At 40.9% G+C, this 18,461-nt stretch overlaps 1 protein-coding gene across 1 annotated transcript in view; it reads right to left on the minus strand.

Annotated features, from left to right (window-relative positions):
• Positions 1-18,461, minus strand: part of CPE (carboxypeptidase E) — an 80,448-nt gene that overhangs the window by 5,560 nt on the left and 56,427 nt on the right. Inside the window, exons 3-6 of the mRNA XM_084884421.1 lie at positions 17,388-17,555; positions 11,950-12,067; positions 10,327-10,509; positions 5,222-5,361 (exon numbers count right to left, since the gene is read on the minus strand). Coding sequence (XP_084740547.1) covers positions 5,222-5,361; positions 10,327-10,509; positions 11,950-12,067; positions 17,388-17,555 — 609 coding nt within the window. The remainder of the gene's footprint in view (positions 1-5,221; positions 5,362-10,326; positions 10,510-11,949; positions 12,068-17,387; positions 17,556-18,461) is intronic.

Genomic DNA, 18,461 nt, shown 5'->3' on the forward strand with positions numbered 1-18,461 from the left:
CTATTAACATTAACACCTCTTCATTCTAGAAAAAAAAGATATATACTGCGACTACTTTGGCATTAACCCCATGAACAGTATCGCTTTTGGTTGAAAGTAAGTGGCATGAAAGATCAATGAACTTCATAACTGAAAACTGTGCTTAGAAATAAAATGGAAGAGCTGCTATTGAGAATAATGCCCTTGAATTAACGTGCAGTCATCAACGAGATATTGCGATGCAAACTACAAAAAACAGCTTTTTTCTTTATTTTTAAATGAGAATTCAACTAAGTATGTGTTAGAAGTCACAATCACTTCCGGTTTTTGAGAAAGCACTGCTTCTGGAACATCAAATGTCAGTTCAGCTTCTTTTCTTAACAAGGTATGTTCCGACTTCCCAATGCTCAGCTACTTCTCAATCTGGGCCCAGAAAAGGATTTTCCCTTCGCAACGGATGACATTGGAATATTTCCCTACAGAAAGTAGAATAAGCCTCACGTATCCCTTTATGAGCAGAGAATACATTTGTCAGCGGTACAATGTTTTATGGAAGGTTATCAGCAAATGTTTTGCATGTTCTATTCAAAAAACAGAAAACTTCTGGAGTCACCATGGTGTAAAGAGGCCCAGATTAAGTCCTAAGAAGGGAGACCATGTGGAGAGGCCCAAGTTGACAGGAAGATGGAGAGGTGCACAGGAAGCCCCAGCTGCTTCAGCATCCCCACCGCCCCAGCTCCAGGCACCACCGGACTCTGACCACGTGAGAGACTGAGTCAGAACTGCCCAGACATACAACTCCCACGTTACCGGCTCCTCAAAAACCCTGAGTGACAATAAAGTGACTGGTACTGTGTTAAGCCACAATCTCTGGGGGTGATTTGTTAGGTAGCAATAGATCGTAGGAACCCCCTATCTATAGAAGAAAAGTGCATTCGGTTAAATTGAAGTTTATACGATTATTATATGTAATAATTAAAAATGTATTGTAATTGAAAGTTTATAGTTCGATATATGTACTGGTTTCACAAATAGAAATATTCTTGCTATGATCTCAAAATAAGCAAACAAAAAAACAAAAACCTCTAATATTCTATAAAAGCAACACATAATTGTCTTCTCTCAAGGCAATTTAGAAATGGTCAAAAGTTATACGTGTTGTTGGTAATAATAAATGCTAACTTTATTGGCAATCGGTATAGTGATAGAGTAAATACATTTTTATAATTATTTTTCTTTTCTTTACTTTTAGTTTTTTTTTTATTGATTTCATAGAGGAGGAGAGAGAGAGAAACATCAACAATGAGAAAGAATCATTGTTTGGCTGCCTCCTGAATGTCCCCCACTGGGGATCAAGCCCGCAATCTAAGCATGTGCCCAGACCAGGAATCAAACCATGACCTCCTGGTTCACAGGTTGATGCACAACCACTGAGCAACACCAGCCAGGCGAGGGTAAATCCATAAAAACAAACGAAAAACAAAAAAAAATTTTTTAGTATCTAGTGAATTAATTACTTTTTCCCAAAACTGAGCTATGAATAAGCCAAACAAAATTAACAGATTGAAATTTAGTCATTGGAAACATAAAAAGTTGGTTTCTGAGTGACATTCCCATAATGAAAGAGTCACTAGGGACAAGAAAAAAACCGTGGAGATGAACTGAAGCGCTATCATCCTAATATCAATGCTATAAACCTTAGAGAAATGAAAAGCTTAAATGTCATCATTGGAAGATAAGTCAATCACTTCTAAAACATATAATTCACCTGGATTAGGCCCAAATATACAGTTCATAATTGTGACTTGACTTTTTTCCAGCTTCTTCAACCCAAGACATTACATATGCGGTTTAACAAATAAACAAGTCAATGTCTCTATGTGCCAATTGTGAGGCACAACTTTGCTGTTTGAAAAAACTCACTGTAGGTCTCTCTCATCATTGATGTTTCTATCTCTCCCTCTCCCTCCCTCTCTGAAATCAATAAAATTTAAAAAACTCACTGTAGTAATTAAATGTCAATGACAGTGCTAGGGACTGTCACACCCCACATGAATGCAAACAGGAAAAGCCTGACACTTCATGGCCTCTGCATAAGAAGTCACAGATGTGAACATTGACCTCATGACTGCAGAAACTATTTAGTACACTTGTTCCTTCTATGATGCACTCTCAGATTCCAGGACATTTCAGTCAACCAAGGCTGAAAACAACAACAACAACAACAACAACAACAACAACAAAACATTCCCCATAGTTGCTGGGACTGTTGGCATCAATAGTCATTAAACCCCTGTGAACTTAAATGCAAAAGGGATGGAATTTCCTTGTTGAAATGGAAATTTGGGGGGGTCCTGCCCTGCAGGGAGTATGCTTTGATGGTGGGACAGGAGATTCATTTTTAACAAGAACCTAAATGATTCTGAAGCACCTGCCCATTAGAAATTCCTTGGGAATTTTGAGAACTAAACTGTTTCAAAGCTAGTAAGTTCAGTTAGCAAACCACCCCAAGCATGTCAAACTCACGGCTGGCAGACCCAATGACTTAAATGAGGCATGCGGCTGTCAGTTTGACATGCTTGATCTACCCTAATTAACTGTACAAGTCCAGTTCCTGCAAACATCCCTTTACAACTCTGCAAGAAATTTCTTCTCAACCAACTATGGAATTAGATATCCTAATCACCTATTTTCCAGGAGTTGTAAACTAGTCCACACTTAGATTTTAGGCCCAGGTGTTCAAAGTATTAATCACCACCATGTTGTCTCATTGTCAGGAAAACTATTTCAATACAAAATTTCTGTCAGTCTTCACTGATCGTTCACCGGACTCTGAGTCCCTAACTGGAGTGTTCTAACTGGAGTGTTCTATGAGCTCATTGTAAATACCACTCCCACTGCTTCCACACAGCTCACACCCTAACACTGATGCCACTGATCACGTGAATCCGGGGACAGGCCAAATGCTCATTCCAAGTGGCATACAACAGGACTGCATTCCTGGTCCCTCTTCTTTCCAGGTTGTTTCTATATACATTGCTAGAGCTTTTAGATGAACTGATGCATGCCCACCTGCAACAACAAATATGACAAAATGTTTCCTCTTTCCTAATGGCGCATATGTGTGTTTTATTTTGTGTCATATTGCATTTTTTTTTCTCAAGAACTAAGAAAGGACTTAACCAGCAGTTGAACCCATTCTTTAATTATTGATCAAAGTAATAATCATGTTGGCATTAACTATAGTAAATCTTACAGTCTCCCTCAGAGAAGCCTTTTCTGTGCCCCGGAACTGAGTTAGGGACCTTCCTCTATACTGCCATTGTTCTTTGCAGCTCACCTTTATTTTTGCGTTTATCACCCTTGCTTGTAATTAGGTAATCATGTTTCTGAACCTCATTAACAGAAAAGCCTTCTTCAGGGTAGTCACTAGCCCAAGTCCCTCACAGGAAGCCAACGATAAAGAAATAGCTCAATAAAGTTTTGTTGAAAAAATATGTATATGAAATGAAAAGCATTGTATTTAAGAGGCATTCTTTGATACCTAAGTGGAAAGTACACCAAATAGCCTCGTCTTATTTCCTCTACCCCCAAAATACATTTTTCAGTTAAAATGTATTTGCTCTCAGAAGATCCATTCAAATACGACTCTGCACAATGGAGACATTCTACAAGGGTCCCCACCAAGGTTGTTCTGGGGTCAATGTGGCTAATTGTCCTGTTTTGCTGTTGAAAATACCTTTTTATGTTAGCATGCAGCAAGATTCCACTGACCGAAAAAACCCTGTTCAGGGTGTTTTTGAACATCATTGTCTGCCAGCACTGGCTCTATTCCATGGTAGTCCCTCTTGCTAAGGCCTCTTGTACAGACATTTGATGTATTGAAAATAATTTTTAAGCTGAGTTTACATTTTTTAAATACATTAAATATATATATATATATATATGCAAATAGCTACGTGTTTATGTAAATATCAGTTATTTATGTCAAATTACTTTAAAATTAATCTGGACTATCTGTTGGCACCTGAAACTAACATCACTTCACTTGACTTTGGATATAAATGTCAAGGCAAGGAAGAGTCTTTAGATCTTTTTCACTGTCACTGCTCCTGGTGCCAATGTCTACATCGCATGGAGTCGTGTGGTTGGCAGGGGACTGGCCTGGGTAGGTACAGGGTTTTATTCTGGCACATGCCCCAAAATTCTGTACAGATCCCATTGGAATGTCGACATAAGTGACTCTGGTGAAGATCATGTCAAGAGGCAATATGGCACAGTGATTCTGGAACTAGAGAGCCCAGGTTCTGGCTGAGTGACTTCAGGCAAGCTGTGTGATCTCTCTGTGCCCTGATTCCTCATTTTTAATTCAGGGATGATGATAATGATGGAAAAGAAAGAAATGATGATGATATAAGTTCCCCCATAGAGTTGTTATGAGAATTAAATAAATTGCTACACATAAAGCATTTAGAAGAATGCCTGGGAAATAATAAATCCCCAATCAATGTAATGGATCATTATTATTATTACCTCACCTTTAATGAGCTGAGTTTGGTGTGAGACAAGGGAGGTAATATGGGACACAAAATTTAAGGATGCACTCACCCCTACAATCTGATCCCATTCCTGCATGATCTTGAGAGTGAATGCCTCCTTAAATCCTAGCTGCCTCGCTTACCTCATTCTAGTCTTGGTCCTGCCTGACAGGCCAAAGGTGATTGGGGTGAAGGGTGGTCCTAGGATTGCCCCTGCTTAGAGCAATATCAATGAAAACAGAGTTTTACCTCACTGCTCCACACCTTCTAGTTCAGTGGTCGGCAAACTGCGGCTCCGTGAGCCACATGCGGCTCTTTGGCCCCTTGAGTTTTTAGCAAAGGCCAGCTTAGGAGTACCCTAACTAAGTTAATAACAATGTACCTACCTATATAGTTTAAGTTTTAAAAATTTGGCTCTCCAAAGAAATTGCAATCGTTGTACTGTTGATATTTGGCTCTGTTGGCTAATGAGTTTGCCGACCACTGCGCTAGTTTAATCAGTTATCAGTGAACATTCATGGACCACAGACCCTATAACAAATGAAAGCCTATTTGAACCACTACTGAGACATTTTCCAAATGCAGTCAGTGTCCTCGCTCTGGGTTGGAAGGATTCCCCTAGATTGGGCTCCTCTTAGGAGACTACAATACACCAGGTTTAAAGTCTCTTCCATTTTCCATTTTCCACTGGCAACTGTGTTTACCTGCTCAAGGTAGCTAATAAGGGAGTTTTTGTTATCCTCCCAGTAGGTCTTCAAAGTCTCTTCAGGTGGAAACTTTTCACAGCTAAGCTCCATGGTGGTCTCGAAGCAGTTGCTGCTCAGGTAATTGAAGTCTTGCATTCCTGCCAAAACACCAAATGGAAAGTCTCAACACACAGGTGGTGACTAAAACTCTACACAGGCTGTTCTGTTGAAATGAGAGCCAAGTAAAAGCTACACCAAGCAGCGCCCCTTGGGGAGCCTTTGGGAAACCACAAGGAAAACCACCTACCATAAAGGCCAGAACAACATACTTGGGACATTGTGACCACCTTTGAAGCACTTGGACCAGCTTCTTAAGGAATCGTTTAGCTTAACGCCCGGCTGCTGTAAGGGGCTCAAGCAGCAGCCACGTTCCATGTTGCTGGAGTTGGTGTCAAACACCACCACAGGGGAGTGACAGCGTCAAATGGCAAAATAGGCGTTTTCTACGGCCTTTTTCCCCCAAATACACCCATTTTGACAACCACCCATGAATAGAGTGCCCTTGTGGAAGTCTAAGAGTCACTGAAAAAGTCCCACCATTCCCCTGGAGCAAACCTAAAATCCAAGAGTGGACGCACTGACAAAGGTCAAAGGAACGGTTTCGCTTTCCCTGCATCACCTCTTCTCCAACGTGGCACAGCTCAGTGCCAAAGTAACACAGAAACCTTCCAAACTGTACCACACACTGGCGAAGGTGAGTACTCGGAATCCTCTAACTGTAACACCATCCTGTGTTAATCACTTAAGGCTAGTTTAAAGGTTAAAGGACAAAAATATTAAAGATACCTATAACTACAATGAGATGGCATAGGTAAGCCCTTACCTGTAAATAACTACCTTAAGTGTAAATAGATTGAATTCTCCCGTCAGAGGCATAGAGTGGCCAAATGGGGGCCGGGGCTTCAGAAAAGCAAGAATGGCCTCTGCCAGCACTTCCATCCGGCAGAAAGCTGCCTCCACCCCAGCTTTTGCCCTGATGCCAGACAATTAACTTCCTCCCGTGTGTCCCTGGTTCCTTTCAAACAGCTGCACCAGCGCTGGAGCTCAGAGGGAGGGAGTCCCCACGAAGCCCACGTGCAGGCCTTTGAGAGGAACGCCTGGGACCCCAGCAGCCCTCTTCCTACTCAGCCACAACCCCCACTGGTTTTCACAGCCAGAAGTTCTAAGGACTTCTCCTCCTGGCTCTGGAACTCTGGGCGAGGAGGACTCTTGTGGGGTGGGACCCCTCGCTCCTCCGCAGCTGAGATATCCCTCCCAATTTTTACCCACCACACATGGGCGAAGGATCAGCCCCGTTCTATGTCTCTTTCCCTTCTGCCAGTCTCAACGTGGCTTTTTAAAAACTGATTTAAGAGAGAGAGAGAGATCGATTTGTTGTTCCACTTATTTATGGATTCATGGTTGATTCTTGTATGTGCCCTGATCAGGTACAAAACCTGAAACCTTGGTGTGTTGAATCGACTCCCTAACCCAGTGGTCAGCAAACTGAGGCTCACGAGCCACATGCGGCTCTTTGGCCCCTTGAGTGTGGCTCTTCCACAAAATACCACGTGCAGGCATGCACGTACAGTGCGATTGAAACTTCGTGGCCCATGAGCAGAAGTCAGTTTTCGGCTCTCAAAAGAAATTTCAATTGTTGTACTGTTGATATTTGGCTCTGTTGACTAATAAGTTTGCTGACCACTGCCCTAACCAAATGAGCTAATGCACCAGGGCCTGTGGCTTCTTTAAATCCTTAGTTGTAGGTTTCCATTCACCTAGATTTCAAGTTGTTCTGAATGATGGTGTTCAGTAGGTTAGGTGTAATTTTGATGCTTCTCCCTTTTTTTTTTTTTTTTTTTTTTTTTTTTTTTTTTTTTTTTTTGTAACTAGTAATATTCCACTTTCAACAATGGAAAGATGATAGATGATAGATAGATAGATAGATAGATAGATAGATAGATAGATAGATAGACCAGACAGACAAACAATAAGGAAACACTGGCTTCCAACTATACCTGAGATCACATGGACCTAACAGATACATACAGAACACACCATCCAACAGCAGGTGGCAGAATACACAGTCTTCTCAAACACACATGAAACAGTCTCCAGAATAGATCATTTGATGAGTCACAAAGCAAGCCTTACAAACCAAGGAGAATGAAATCATAGCAAGTATCATTTATGAACACAATGGTATGAAACTAGAAATCATGACAGGAGGAAAACTGAAAAATTAACAAATATGTAGAAAAGTAAACATACTCCTAAACTACCAATGGGTCAAAGAGGAAATCAAAAGAAAAACCAAACATCTTGAACAAAATGAAAGGAGTTTGGGGGGGTGAAAAAGGCAGGTTTGGGGAATTTTAGGGGGCCCATGGGGGAGAACCACGGGGCTGCAAAGCTGGGAGCTGCCCTAAGGTATACATTCACAGAATAAGGGAACTTCCAAAAGGTATACATTTACAGAATAAAGGAGAGGAAGCCACCAATTCACAGAATAAAGAAGGCCACAGGGAGCAGAAAAACAAGAGGGAGAAAAAGAGGTGAACCCCACGAGGGGTTTGAGCTCTGAAGCTGCTATAGTGATCCATCAGAAGGGATACCAAGACACAAAGAACTGCAGCCATTATAAACCTTAAGAAAGAGGGACTTGGTGGGTCTCTCCCCCTCCCCATGTGGGAGTCTGTGTTTGTTTCTCAATAAATTTTCACCTTTTCCTATTCCACCTTTGGCCGTGGCTTAATTCTTACAATCCACCTGGACAAGGAGCTGGGAAATCATCTTTGCATCCTGCCCAGAGGGAAAACCACGTGTTTCAGTGTAAGTTCTGAGTTTCAAAATGAAAATAGAAACACAACATACCAAACGTTATGGGATGAAGCAAAAACAGTCCTAAGAGAGAAGTTTGTTGTGATAAATATCTACATTAAGAAAAAAAAAAATCACATAATCAATGACTCATAGACATGGAGCCATCAAATGCAGGTCCTCTGGCTTCAAGGCAGGATACCCCCTGCCTGTGACTTATGCTTACGGCCTTCCTCCCAATGGCTCAGGCCAAGGTGAGACTGTATCTGAGACCACATCCTTGTTCAACTCTATCTCCTTCCTTACCCTGCTTCCCTCATCTCCATAAGGGTTTTTTTTTTCCCCTAAAAAGCAGCCCCTCAACAAATTATGAGTATCTAAATCCCTGCCTCAGGTTTTGCTTCTAGAAAACCTGACCTGAGACACTGATTTTATTCATTGCATAGATTGCTAAAGAAAGTCACATCTCTCTTTGACTCTTTGATTATTGTGGGACATAGTTGTAATTCTTATTATTAATATTACTAGAGGCCCATGCATGGGATTCGTGCACTGGTGGGATGGGGGGGTGGCCTGCGGGGATCGGCCTTTGTAGGAGGCGCCGCTCATCCTGGTCAGCAGCACAGCGGTGGACCTGCCCTTGGAGTGGCTGCTCCCTGGTTCAGCATCTTCCGTGGAGCTGGAGCACTCGCCTCTCCAGGGGACTTGGTCGGGACCAGGCCCAGGGACAACAGCACTGAGAGGTGGCAGAGTAGGCCTCAGGCTCGCAGCAGCCACGAACCTACCTGCCAGCCTCTGGGGTCAGCTCTGCGAGCCTGGGGCGGCCCTGAATGGCCTGTGGGCATCTGGAGGAGGCAGCAGGGAGCAAGGAGGAGGAGCCTGGGGCAAGGAGGCGAGGATGGATCTCAGCCTGAGTTCCTGCCCATCAGCCCAGGGTTCACCACAGGAGCAGCCACTCATCCTGGTCAGCTGAGCGGCGCCCCCACTGTGGTACCGCACTGACTACCAGGGGGCAGCTCCTGCGTTGAACATCTGCCCCCTGGTGGTCAGTGGACGTCATAGGGATTGGTCAACCAATTGTTCTGGTCATTCTGCTATTGGATCGCTGGGCTTTTTATTATATAGGATTGTTACTTTGCTGATCTAGATTATTTGGCATTTTGTAGACAGTGCACTATTTGTCTAAAAAGGTAATTCCAAAGGAATTCCTCAAGTTTTTATAAAAACAAAATATAAAATGACTTCCCATTTGACATATCTGACAGTCTAAATCCTAAAATCTGACATAGACCTTATTTCCCAAGCCCTACAGGGAGGAATGTGATAAATCTGATCTGACCTGGTGTAAACTATTAATTGCAACAGGGTAAACTTATATCGGAGAGAAAGAAACCAGGAAGAATATTTTTCTCAGGGCACAATTCAATAAAAAAAAAAAAAAAAAAAAAAAAGCAAACCAAAATCCTTCAATTAGGTAGTGCTGATACTATGCTAGTTAGTTATCTTATTCATCTCCAGGTGGCCTGTAGAATATTTTTCTTAGGCAAAGAGGGGGGGAAACATACCAATGTCTTTACATTTCACTCATCCTCGGTAGAGGCAAGTATTACGCAACTGCGATTGGGCTGAGCAGTCAGAAAAAGGAGATCTCTGCAAAGTCCATGTTAGGGCAAAGGGAGCCACAAGAGCTGCAATGGTTTTCTAGGAGGTGGGTCCTCCAGTAACTGTGCCGTACATGGGCTTTTTCCCTTGTCAGGCCAAATGAAAGAGGAAGAGCTTCCTGATCCAATAGTGGTTGTAACAGCAGTGAACATACAATAAATATCCCACATCAAGTAGTCTCCATTATCCCATCATTCAAATAAAATTTTTAAAAAGTGAATGGACCAACATATACTAAAGGTCAAAGCCTGCCCTCTAAAATATACATTTGCCTATAATCCAAGCATGACTAACACACATAATCAGGATGCTGTCTTATTCATTAAGCTCAGAATTTCAAATGTAGGGTAATTAACAGAATTCCATTTATAGTGTCCCAATGGACATCTTTTTAGTTCATGCCTCATCTCTCTTCAATTAGCATACTGATTTTCAAAACACAACTACACACAGCAATCATTCATGCAGAGAACTAAGTTTAATGGGTGAATTATAGATTCCGTCTATTTCTCAGTGACTGAGAAGGGTTGGAGATTCTCTCAGTCCAAACAGTAGTTGTACATAAGCCCCTCTCACACAGGCCAAGAGGGAATGGGCCTCACCGCCGGGGATGCTGTACCACGCCGCACCGTTGGTCGTCCCGTCTACAAAGCTGCTGTCATCGTCGTTCTTGCGACACGGTGGCCGATTGGGGTCCGACATGGACGGGTTAAAAGAGGAGTAGGCCCTAGCCAGGCTTCGGAAAACGGCATCATCTGGGCAAGAACTATATTCCTGAGCACTCCCTAGAAAATAAATACACACGATGGAAGAAACGCACACAGACCAAGGAGCACTGCAAGTTTTCCAAAGTGTGAGTCAGTGTCGACCTCTTGCCTGGTGTATTTTTTTCAGCCACATCCCTCTGGGAAAGACATGAAAGCTTAAGTATCAGCAATGACACTGAGCCTTTAGGTTATCTGACTTCCACTGCTAATACCACAAGGTAAAAAAAAAATCTGATGGCATGCCCATGGTGCGTAGGAGTTCAAAGCTTCACAAGAAAAGGTGATAAGCTTACAGTAAATTGGGCCTGGCCAAGCAGTCAAGGAGATTTTTCCATTGTTAAATTTTTAACTTGGAAAATGTACTTGTGAAGTTGGCAGTTATAAAACCATCACCGGCATGTAGAGCATAGGGAACACAGTCAACAATATTGTAATAACGACGCATGGTGTCAGGTGAGTTTGTAAGTTACATAATGTCTAATCAATGGTTTGTATACCTGAAACTAATAATATTATATATCAACTGTAATGGAAAATGTTTTTCTTTCTTTTTTTTTAATGTAGTTGTACTATAAACCACACTCATAGCCACTATAAATCACCCTCATACGTTTCAGTATCTGAGTTTACAGTTTTTTAAAAATCTCCCATGTGTATTATAAAAATAGTATTTTAATACACTGTATTGTGATCCATGTATCATAAAATATGCCAAGCTTTTACATTTCCTAGCGAATGGCATAATACAAAAAATCTCTACATTTTAACAATGTTGTACCAAAGACTTTCTTCAAAACTCAATTTCCAATCTCTAACATGACCATCCTGTGTTCACAAAGAGCTAACTCTTCAAAGGGTCATAAGAATCAACCCAAAGCAGGAGATTTCTTGGAGTAAGAAAAATTAAGGTGAAAATATCTATCTGGCTAGAGCTTGCTATGCCTGAAACTTAACGAAAACATGTCAGAGAGAAATGAAAGCACCATGTCCCTCCCTGACAAGACCACCAACAGTTCCAAATGCAAAAGCATGAGAGATCGGTGAGACACGTGGAGTTCCATATGGGCCCTGGTCAGCATCAAAAGTCTGCCTCCATTGGTAAGCCATCGTGTACACAGAGCTATAGAACATCCGTAATTTCCCCATGGTACCAACGTCCAAGAGTGACCCAGGTTCATGACTCCTGTTTCCCTCCTTTCTCTCACCTGAGTATTCTGTCAAGATTACATTTCTCTTCACCTAAACTTTTTTTTAAGTTACATCCTTTCCTTTCAAATATATATGGTCAATGCCACGTGAAATAGGGGATGTTCCTGATAAACATAGTTATTTCTACAGGCAAAATCACTTAATGACCAGTTCCTTAAAAGAATATTATAAATGTCACCTTTCAAAGCCTTGCAAAGTACCGGTAACTGTAAACCTTGAACCAAGTAGAGAAGCAGCAAGAACACCTACCACTCCGAGTCTCATCATAGGGGTAATTGGCCACAATGTCTCCTCCGTGGAGATTGGCAGAGAGCACAAAAGGAATATCCATAATCCAGTGGATGACAGCCTTGGTCTCAGGAGCAAGCTGTATTAAACGTTAGAGATTAAAAGGGTTATAAATTGGTAATCACTGGTGAGATCACTTGACAGAAAAGATACAGGAAAGGTTTAAAAAATGCCCAGAAGCTGGTCAACCACTTTGTGGTTGTTTTCATAGAAAAGACAAGATGTTCCTATATGAACAGCATCCCCATCTCTATTTTTCTTGAATTTTTTTACAATAAAAAAATATTTTAATAGTGTTTCGATTTCATCATAAGTTCTACTTTTGTGGGCTGCCAGCTTTTCTCTCTTTGAAAACGAGTGTGCAGGTCACTTATAAATTCTAGAATAGTCCATCTGTCATGTCAGTGTTAATAGCTAAGGAAAGACAAAGAGAAAAGAAAATAGTTGAACAATGTTAAAGATAAAATCACAGGCCCAATGTGGTATTATTTAAAGCCTATGAAACCAAATCTAGACTTCATACCTGACCTATTGCTATTTCAATCTCTCCCAGAAATATAGTCTTAATCAACCAACCAGTCTGGAATTTTCTGGCCAAGCACCCAAAAGGTTATTTGCACAGGGGCCCTCTCCCGTATGCAAAGGAAGAAAAAGCAATTTGCATGATAAAAACCTTTGCTGTTCCCTTTCCCCAAAAAGTAATCTTTCTTTTAGACATTTTTTTTTCTTTTGTTAACAGCTTCCCTGCCCCATTCTTCTTCCCGTTAAAAACCTTCCATTTTGTACAACTCCTTGGAGCACCCTTCCACTGGCTAGCTGGGATGCTGCCTGATTCATGTATTGCTTAATAATAAAGCCAATTAGATCTTCAAATTTACTCGGTTGAATTTTGTGTTTTAACACCACAGAACAGAGTTCTTTCTCTATAGTGGTTCAACTCCTGAAACATGGTAGGTTTTATTTCCTATTTTTGCTTACTATTGTTCTAATCCTCTTCAATGTAAAATATCAGTTTTAGGCTGAAAGAGACCCAGCCTACTATAAAACTAATATTTTACAGTAAGCTCTGAAAGGACCCAGCCTAATATTTTTTATATGCTTAAAGTAATTGAAGAGGATTAGAACAATAGTACGAAAATGATCTTTGAAATGATCCTCTTAAATGTTAAAACAAAGGCAAATGTTTTAGGACTTCATGCTGTCTTTTCAATGATGCACAATCTTTCTTATCTTGGAAACAAAACAGGGGGGGGAAAGAAATTTTTATCAAAGAATTAATCTAGAGCCAAAAGCATGATATTTTTACATGATTTTTAACAACAACTAGGAAGACTCTCAAATTCCAAAGTAATTCTTTGACTTAAAAAATAACAAAATCAAAGCTTTACTGGCATATTTCTATATATTTTTTTAGGTTGATACATTAAAAGTAATCTTAAAGGATATATACAGAAAGGTAAATGGTGATCATTTAAGACTAAAAGGTTATTTTTCTCCTTATTTATATTTGCTTTAGCTTTTCATTTGTAATAAAATATTAATTTTGTATAAAAAAAAAACTATAAAAAACTGTGCTTTGAAACAAATTTAGAGATGCAATCCTGAATACACAAAGTCATGTGTGGCTATTAGGTTTGGCCTATTGTTAGTTCTAATATGTACACTGCTGCTAATACGCTATCTGTATGCTCAAAACTAGCAAGTGAATTCCACGATTTGGTAAATTAAACTATGTTTCTCTTTGAATATTAACAGAGTCTTTCAGGCTGACTGAATTCTGAGACCCCCTAGGTGCTGTAATTATACACTTAAGTGATCCATAGGGAAGCTTCTGGTGCCTCCCATGATCGAGCCTTTAATGCAACCCAGGACCAATTGGGACCTATTTTTAAAGCTTCCATTTAAAGACTGTAAATATAGCTTAAATATTATGTTCTACAATTAGACGGTGTTGGCTCTTAAAATAGATTAAAGCTATATTTATTCTGTTTCCTCCACAACTTTAGCCATTAAAGACGAGTGTAAATTTAAGACGAGTATAACAAAACTATTTAATTTATTTTAAGCTACTTTGTTCCAAGCAATTCAGGCCCAGCTCATGTACTGAGGGAGCCCGGATGGCAGTGGAGGTGGCCTGGCTGAAGGGCCCCAGAGCAGATGAGAAATGACTCAGTGGGAAGAACTCCAGGAGAACAAGAGAGAGCCTTTGGTCCAGAAGGGCAAGGAGATCATCTGAACAACCCGGTGAAAATACAGGTTCCTTCCCATTACCCACCCCTGCAGCATCCACACCCCAGTCCTCCTCAGTGGGACTCCACAGGAACCTGCATTTTTGACCCTTGATTCCTAGCACCCCAAACATAAATAAACTCTGACACTTAAAAACCACTGTAATCACTTCCCCTAATGAGGGCAGCGGGAAGGGAGGATGTATGGTAACATTGGTGAACTGTTTACCATGCCCAGTACCAGGCTGGGCCTGCCGCTATCTCAGTCTCAGTAACAAAAATGGAAAAAGAAGATGAACCAATATCGTCTGAAGATTCCATGTAATGTAAACAAATAATGCTTCTGTTCCAGACGAGAGGCTAAACTTAATTTTTATATTTCTCTTTAGCATACCCTTAACCAAGAAGTACCGGCATTGAGATTTTCAATATAAAAGCTCTAATATTTTAAAAGCACCACGAACATGCATCTTTTAAGTAAGTATGGCTTCAGCTAGAAATGTGGGGGGGAAACACCTACGGTAGAGCCTGTGTAAGCCTGGTGTAGGTTCGAATGGGAGAAAGGGAGTTCACGCCGGCTGAGTAATAACAGCACTTACACAAATGTCCTGTCAACATGAGTTTATGTCTCGATTCTTTTATGGTAAATGACAGGGATTATTTTTCTCATTTCTCAGATTTAACAAAGACGGCGTCAGCAGGTTAATGCAAGCCATGCAGAGCGTCTGAGGGCTGAACCGGCACCGGCTTCCACGAAGGGTTTCATTTCTGTCTTAGCCTCATAGCTCATCGCACAGGCATGCCCTCTTTTCACCTCCAGTCACCCCAGCTGCACCCAGCCCTCCGCCTGTCCAGCTCCTCCTTCTCCCAAATGGTTAGGGGGCTGAGAAACTGCAAATGTATCTGTGACTCAGACGCAGGAATGTTTCAGTCGCTCAGAATGTAACAGGTGCTGCCAGAATCCTCAGCCGCCGCAGGCCCCATCGCCAGGCCAGCCTCCTGACCTGTAAGCTCAGCCCAGGTTTCTGGAATAAATCCTAAACATAGCAGGAGAGTTTCAGGAATTTCAGACCAACAATCTGGAACAGCCTCTCTCTGGATCCTCCATCCCGTGTCCCACCCACACATGCATGCTGGTCTGGGACTCCAGCTGTGGGTTTTCAGCGGCCACACTTTTCAGAGACTGTGATTTGCTTGCCAGGCTGGATTGCATGCGTTCTTAACAGGCCCTCAGCCTACCCCGTGTTAGACTCAAAAATGAATCCTAATTCCTGCAATCCAGGGATCGAAATCTAGAATCAAAGGGAAAAGCAACTATATAAACAAAACAATTATAACATAACCTACATAATAAAGCTCTCTGTAACATTAGCACCATACCAGAAGCATGCGTACACAAAGAACGTAAAGACAAACGTAACAGGATCTGTCAGGAAGAGCAGAGGCGGGCTTCCCAGAGGAGGTGACATGGGAGCAAAAGAAGAGCATTGTAGATCAATGGAACACACACAAAGACATAAAAGTATTAGAAAAGCGTATGCTTAGGGAGTGAAGAGTTGTTGGTGGACTGAAGTATATGGAATATCAGAGCCAGATTAACGAGTGCATCTGCCAGCACCTGGCAGAGGCCAAGGAAACCTGAACGGTCCTGGAACGGTAAGAAAATGGGGAAACTGTACTTCCCAGTTCTCACTTAGGAAAGGAGCCGGAGCTAAGCCAGCGCAGAACTGCCCGGAATAATGGAAGGGGAACTGCAAGCTGCCAACAACACTTCTCGCCTCTTCTACAAGATGGCTCCCTCTCTCCCCCAAGTCACTGAAGACAGTGTTCAAGCAATTTGGTTTGTAGAAGCACCAAATGTTTAGTGGGCATCAATGTGTCCATCTAAGCCTGAGGTACGAATCAGGCAGCACTGAGAAATTATGGCAAAATGGTAATAATACTAGTGGTCTAGGTCCTAGCCTCAAATACTTTATATGTAGTAACTCGCTCAATCTCTGTAACCACCTTATAAAGTAGATACTATTAATATCTCCCTATTTTAGCTGAAGAAGTGGAAGCACCTGGTTTTTAAATAACTGTCCCACACCCACACAGCAAACATGGAGCCAGGGCTGAACCAAGGTGGCTGCCTGCGGAGTCTCCATGCTGAACCACCATGCAATTCTGCCATTTTGAGCTTTCACTTTATCTCCGGGCAGTGGAGAGCTGGCAAGGTTTTTTCAGACATAGAGCAACAATCTGTGTGTGAAGACCATCACTCTGGAAGATTCTAAGAAAACTGAGTGGAGTAGGGAGAGGCTGAACCCAAAGCAAGAATGCGTGGCTACCGTGCCATCAGAGCAAACGATGGGGGTCTGACCAGGGCAGCGGAGAGAATTTGTAGAAAAGGAAGACTGGACAGGTGTTAGGGAGGTTAAATTACTGAAATTTGGTAACTAATTGCTGGTGAGTGCTGACAGCCATTTTTAAAAAATGAAGTCTTCAATTATGATGGTTAAAGGAGAGAATAGTGTTTTCTTAGGGAAAATAGTTGGTTAGGGTCAGGCTGAGCATGAGGCTCTGGGTGCCCCCAGACAGAAACACTCCACAGCAAGTAAGATTGAGAAACAGAGCTCATGTGAGCTGGAGTTACACATATAGATCTGGGAGACACGGCAGGCACAGGAAACCAGGGAAAGATATGTGGGTAGCAGATAAGATCCTGAAAGCCAGCATGTAAGCTAAGGTTGAAGAAGCAGAGAAAGAAACCAAATAGTGAATTGAAAGGCAGTAGAAGAGGTAGGAAAAAGCGGAGTTGTGCAAAGCAAAAGAGGATAAAATTCTGGAAAAGAAGAAAGATCAACAGTGTGAATAAAAAGCTGCAGGAGAAGCCAATCAGATGTGGTGATAAGTTCCTCTGAAAGGGCCATGCTGGCTTTCTAAGACACTCACTACCGGGTTCCACTCTCCTATCCCCACCGCTCACTCCCCACCCCACAGCCACCCTGCCAGATTCTAGCAGCAAAACTGGTGTCAATGCTCCAATCTTTGCAGCCTTGTCTTTGGCAGTTCAGTTAACCGTCTTGAAGGATTGACGTTATTCCGCCATCCTTCATTATGATGAGGTTATTTGAACATATTTCATTAGGCAACACAACAGAACCTAAGAAAACTATACACATTCTCTACCTTTGTGTTTTGATCCACAATTTTCTTCAGATTTTTCAACAGATGATTATTGGGACCACCTTCCTTCTCATTAATATAAGCTATCCTATCCAGGTCGGGAAAGTTCCTGTTCAGATCTATTCCCTGGGCATTGCTTCGACCCACCAACCAGTCCCTGAGTTCACCAGGCTAAAAAAAAAAATCAGAGAGAAAAATCATCAGTTATTTACTAATATTGTTGCTATGTATTTAAGGTCTCCATTAATGGTTTTTAAAATAATTTATTGAGATTAATCATTTATTTCAACAATATCCTCCCATAATGGCATGTTCACTATTTTACTGATATAAACATGAAGGAATAAGGTTTAAAATAATTGTTATGGCTATTTTGAAAATATTTTCAATAAATATTTTAAATGTTAACAATAATAATAGCATTTAAAAGATATTTATCATCAAATTGCAAAAAGTCAATATGTTTGAGCTGATAATAGATGATATGTGTTTCAAATTATACCACTCTATAGTAAGATTTAAGTAAAATATTTATGGCCCCAGGAAATAAGAGCAACCTATTTTTAAATATGTAAAAGAATAAATTACTAAATAAGATGAGAAGCTTAAAATGAGTTTAACATTAATTATTATTTATATATTAATAATAAACTTCCCTCTTATAGTCTTCATAAAAAAGAAAAACACGTGCTCTAGAACAAAAGTTCTAGAGCTTTATTAGTTGGAGAAATTTCTTTTCAACTTTAAGGCCTTCATTTCACTAATGGTATAAACTGGAAATTTTATAAATTTCTAAGATATTCAGTTATATTTCATAATGTAGATTTTTTTACTATTAAATTATATCGTTATAGATGATTTTCATATTACTGAAGTCATATAAACTTAGATATCTTAGACTATGAGGAATGGAAATATATGATAGAAAATAACTTCATCGTATTTTGTCCATTCTGTTTCACAGTTCTGAATATCACCTTAAAATATTAGATTATTTAATTCTCTGTGTTACTAGAATTCTCTCATAACTTTAGAAATTATATATCATTGTTACACTTATTCACAGAAATTCACAGT

This window comes from Pipistrellus hanaki, assembly GCF_964339955.1.
Source record: "Pipistrellus hanaki genome assembly, chromosome: 5".
NCBI classification, from domain to species: domain Eukaryota; kingdom Metazoa; phylum Chordata; class Mammalia; order Chiroptera; family Vespertilionidae; genus Pipistrellus; species Pipistrellus hanaki.